At 56.6% G+C, this 5,095-nt stretch overlaps 1 protein-coding gene across 1 annotated transcript in view; it reads left to right on the top strand.

The window, feature by feature from the left end:
* Positions 1-888: 888 nt before the first annotated feature.
* The window catches only part of ATG9B (autophagy related 9B), a 10,122-nt gene continuing 5,915 nt past the window's right edge, over positions 889-5,095 (top strand). The window contains 5 exon segments of the mRNA XM_027772539.1: positions 889-1,438; positions 1,639-1,682; positions 1,862-1,926; positions 2,303-2,464; positions 4,028-4,169. Coding sequence (XP_027628340.1) covers positions 889-1,438; positions 1,639-1,682; positions 1,862-1,926; positions 2,303-2,464; positions 4,028-4,169 — 963 coding nt within the window.

Below are 5,095 nucleotides of genomic sequence, written 5' to 3'. Positions count from 1 at the left end.
AACCGCGGGAAGGGGCTGCAGCAGGACACTGGTGATTCAGGCTTCGAGAATGGCGTTGGGCAAGCCACCAGACCAGCTGCCGCGCCTCCTCCTGCCAGCAAGGAACTCAACTCGTCAGCTCGTCCCTGGGCACCAGCCGCCCTCCTCTGCCAGGCCAGCCCTGCTGTTTCTCAGGGCCTCCAGGACATGGAGGACAGGGTGCCGGGGTTCAGAAAGACCAAGAAGTAAATGTAACGGGACTCCAAGGACACCTACTTTTCTACTCTCAGCTCCCAGTCCCTTCTCAGACCCAAGACAGCTGCCTTTCCTTTCTTCACGTCCTTCCTTGCCTCGGCTTACCCCGACCTGGCTCCACAGCCTTCTTAGCTCCCTCAGATGAACAAAGCATGCCTCTTCCCCCTTTTTCCTTCTGGTTTGGTCTTACGATGGCCTTCCCTGTCGATCGCTGTATGTGTGTGTGGAGAGGGGGTAAGCTTTTAAGAATGAATTGAAAGATGTCATGTCTTGGCCCCCAGGTTTGACAGTCCTTCCACAGAATTGTGTTTTGATCACTTGGCCTGCCGGTTCCTCTCGGTACCTCACCCAGGGTCTGAAGATGGAGACAGACCTTGTGCTAGATCTCTCCTTTGTCTCTGGAGCGTCAGCCCCACCTCCTAAACCGACGCCCCTCCCAGGTGTGGAGGCTGGGCCCTGAGTGGTTTGGCCACAGGTTGCCCTGGAAAGGGCATGAGTGATCAGACAGGTGACTGCAGCTGGGACGCCCGAGGCCTGCCTGGACTGAGTCACCTCGTGTTGTTGTTATCGCCGTCCCTGTCGCTGTCCCCGCAGACCTCTGTGGGGACAGCACAGCACCTGCTCTTCCAGCCTTTGGGGAGAAGCCGTGGTCTGATGGTGAGCCGAATGGGTTGGGGGGGGAGTAGGGGGCGGCTGGGGCGGTGGGGAGACCTGGGGCCAGGATGGCTGCCTCTCCTCCCCATGCCACTGCCGCCTCCTCCTCCCGTGTGTCGGGGACCTGGGGGAGGGAGGATCTCCATCTTCTCTCTGTCCCCTGCCACTCATATGAGAAGCACCCCCTCCTCATTTTTCCCTACTGCTCCAGGGCCCCCTGGCCCACTGCTACAAGGGACAGGGGCTTCTGACCCCCGACACAGTGCCCTCCCCACCCCAGCCATCCCCCCAACCCAGGCCAGGCCTGTGTTGCCACCCACCTCTGCCTCTCCCCCCTCCTGGGGGTCCCACTCTGCCCCATCCCTGGCGTCGGTGACTCCCCCTCCCTCACGACGATGCCCCCAGGACCCTCCTGGGCTGCGGATAGGCCCTCTGATCCCTGAGCAGGATTACGAGCGGCTGGAGGACTGTGATCCTGAGGGGTCCCAAGACTCGCCGCTCCAGGGAGAAGAGCAGCAGCCTCTGCTCCACGTACCTGAAGGGCTCCGGGGTGAGTGTGCAGTGTGTGCAGGTCCTGGGCTCCGGGGTGAGCGTGTGGTGTGCGCGGGTCCTGGGCTCCGGGGTGAGCTTGCGGTGTGTGGGTGGGTCCTGGGTCCCCAGCACTTCCTCCAGGCGGGGTCTCTGACAGCAGCCTGAGGGCTTGGAGCACTCAGGGGAGCCCCACTCCCAGCCGCTCCCCTGTGTCCCCAGGCTCGTGGCATCACATCCAGAACCTGGACAGCTTCTTCACCAAAATATCCTTGTGTTCAGCCTGGCAGGGGGCAGGGAGGGCCGAGAGCTCGCACCGTTCTGGGCCTGGAGACACTGCGGGGCTTTCCTGGGTCGGGGGGCGGGGGCTTCCTGGGTGCGAGGGGAGGTTTCCTCTGGAAGGCCCTCTCGCCCCAGGCTTGTTTCCTTGACGCGCGGCCGCCACGTCTACAGCTACCACCAGAGGAATGGCTTTACCTGCATCTTGCTGGAGGACGCCTTCCAGCTGGGGTGAGTGGCTTTTCCCGACCCGATCCGCGCTGTCCTGTAGCTTTCTTTTTTCTGAGAGGTTTTTGTTATAGGGTGCATGCGCTCACTAGAGAGACAGAAAGTGAAAAGTCACCCCGTGCAGGGATGGCCACGCTGAAATCCTTTGTCCTCCATTTTCCTCTTGGGATTTTGGGCACACGCGCACACGTGCCTGGCCTGAGTTCCAAGCTGCGGGTCCGGGCCGTGTGGGAGCCCAGCGATGTAGCCAGCACGCCGTCGGCCGCTGCCCGTCCTGCTTTCCCAGGCAGCCCAGGGCTCCAAGTGTCCGGGGCTGGGGCAGGAGCCCACGGCTCTCAAGGCTGCTGGCTGCCATGTCTCTGCGCCCGTCCCTCTGCAGACAATTCATTTTCATCGTCATCTTCACAACCTTCCTGCTCTGCTGCGTGGATTACGACGTTCTCTTTGCTAACCAGCCAAATAACCGCACAAGACCGCGGCCGCTCCACAGCAAAGTGACCCTGTCCGACGCCATCCTTCCTTCGGCCCAGTGTGCCCAGAGGTATGTGATGGCCCGGGGGCCGGGAAGGTGAGGCACACCTCGGTGCGGGAAGGAGCAGGCTGGACCCCCTCCCTGTTGGCCCTTGGGCTAGGTCAGTAATTCTCCAAGTCTTTGGTCTTGGGACACAAGATAACCCACTATACCTTTTTATTTATTTAAAAATTTATTTCTAAGACACATGCACTTTTCAGAGAGAGAAAGAAAGACAGTAAGAAAGCAGCCCCACGGGGCATGGCCACGCCGCAATCTCTTCTCTCCATTTCTCTACCCTGCCAAGGTTTCGAACGTGTGTGCACATGTACCCAGGTGCTTTTCAAGCCACGGGGGTTGGGATTCAGACTGTCACCAGCCATGTGGGATTTGGCTCCCTCCGCCACTAGGCTATGGGGCTTGCCCCTTACTATATTTTACATTGTATTTTTAATTTTTAAAAATAATTATTTGTTTAAGTAATTTTTTGAGAGGTTTTTGCTATAGGGTGTGTGCTTGCCAGAAAGACAGAGACAGACAGAGAGACAGAAAGCGAGAAACCACCCCTCAGGGGGGATGGCCACGCCACAATTCCTTCTCCTCCATTCTCTTCTTGGGATCTTGGGTACGCACGCACATGGACCTGGCATGAGTTAAAGCCACCAGGTCCAGGACTCAAACCGTGGTGATCTACATGGGAGTCCAGCGACATAGCCATTTCGCCAACTGCTGGTCCCTAAGTAATTATTTACTATTATTATTATTATTATTATTATTTAATTTGACCAGAGAGACAGACAGAGAGAGGCAAAATGAGAAAGCAAGTTGCAGTCGGCCATGTGAGAGTTCAGTGCCTTAACCATGCCACCTGCTGGCCCTTTAAATCGTATTTTCAAGTGTATTAAGAGCTTTTTTTTTTGAGAGATTTTTGCTACAGGGCTGGAGTGCTGGCTGGAGAGACAAAGAGACAAAGTGAGAAATGGTGCCCCCCAGGGGGTATGGCCACTACAATCCTTTCTCCTCTAATCTCCTGTTGGGATCTTGGGCACACAGGCATACGCGCCTGACATGAGTTTCAAGCCGCCAAGTCTGGTACTCAAACCATGGTAAGCCACATGGGAGTCTAGTGCCTTAACCACTGTGCCACCTACTGAACCCAAGAGTATTTTTAATATACTCACAGTTGATTGAGATTCCCGAAGAGCCTTGTTTCTGAGTCATATCCAACTATATTTACCTTGTTAGAAGTTAAACAACTGAGAGAGGGACTTTCAACCTCAGAACACCCGAGCGCACGTTCTGTGCTGTCAGCGTGATATGACACTGCTACTTCACAGCGTGGCGTCTCCTAGCGTGGAAAGCCCCGCTGCGCATTCGTGAGAGGCTGCGCGTAACAGCACAAAGCGTCCGTGCTATTGAAGGAGAGCTTTGACTTCACAGATGCTTGAGGGCCTGGGAGGCCGTCCCTCCACCCCACTGTGAGAACTGCTAGCCGAGTGGGGCCTCCACGCTGCGACTGCGTTCTGTAGCTCCGGGAGTGATGTCCCTTCTACCGGGCACCTCTCCCTGCTACTCTCTGTCTACCCAACACAGGATCCACTCCAGCCCCCTGCTGGTCTTCCTCTTGGTCCTGGCTACTGGCTTCTGGCTGTTCCAGTTGCTTCGCTCCGTCTGCAGCCTCTTCAGCTACTGGGACATCCAGGTGTTTTACAGGGAGGCCCTGCACATCCCCCCGGTGAGCTGGTTACTGTGTGCAGGGGTGTTACAATGGGGAGGGCAGAGGAGAGGGGAGGGAGCAGGGGCTTCACAGGTGCAGGGATGGACTGACACGCACCCTAGGACCAGGCTAATGTCAGGAGGTGGGGTACCAGCACCCAAAGCCATGCTCCTTACCATAGTGGAGCTTCGTTCACTTAGATGGGTCATATGCGATGACTTACTGTCACGTTTGTGGTAAAAACAGTGAGTACTTAGAGGATGGGCATCCAGCTGGCTTTCCAGAGTGAGAGGAATTTGGGTTGGGCCTGGAAGGACGGGATGGGAGGGAAGTGGAGGGCATTCCTAGCCCCAGGACAGGGGTTGGGGTTAGGCAGTGAGCCTTTGGAGGCACATTCAGGGATGGACCGGCCAGCCTTAACACCCTTCCAGGCCCCTGGGGGACCCCCAGGCAGTGGTCTCATCACTGTCCCCTGGCTGCGCTCTGCCCTTCCTTTCCTCCCTATCCTGCTCCCACTCAGTCATTTTCTGCTTTAAGTTCTGTTTTCTTTTCATTTTTTTTTTTAGAGAGGTTTTTGCTATAGGGCGCGTGTGCTCGCCAGACAGACAGAGAGAGACAGAGAGATAGTGAGAAATCACCCCCCGGGGGGGATGGCCACGCCGCAATCCCTTCTCCTCCATTCTCCTCTCGGGATCTTGGGCACGCATGCACACGTGCCCGGCATGAGTTTAAGCCACTGGGTCCTGGACTCGAACCACGGTCAACTACATGGGAGTTCAGTGACATAGCCATTACGCTAACTACTGGTCCCTCTAAGTTCTGTTTTTTTTTTTTTTTTGGAGAGATTTTCACTGTAGGGCGCGTGCGCTCGCCAGACAGACAGAGAGAGACATAGAGACAGAAAGCGAGAAATCACCCCCCAGGGGGGATGGTCACGCCGCAAT

The sequence above is a fragment of the Tupaia chinensis genome, unplaced genomic scaffold, assembly GCF_000334495.1.
Source record: "Tupaia chinensis unplaced genomic scaffold, TupChi_1.0 Scaffold000280_1, whole genome shotgun sequence".
NCBI classification, from domain to species: Eukaryota; Metazoa; Chordata; class Mammalia; order Scandentia; family Tupaiidae; genus Tupaia; species Tupaia belangeri.
This window is presented reverse-complemented; position numbering and strand designations above follow the sequence as displayed.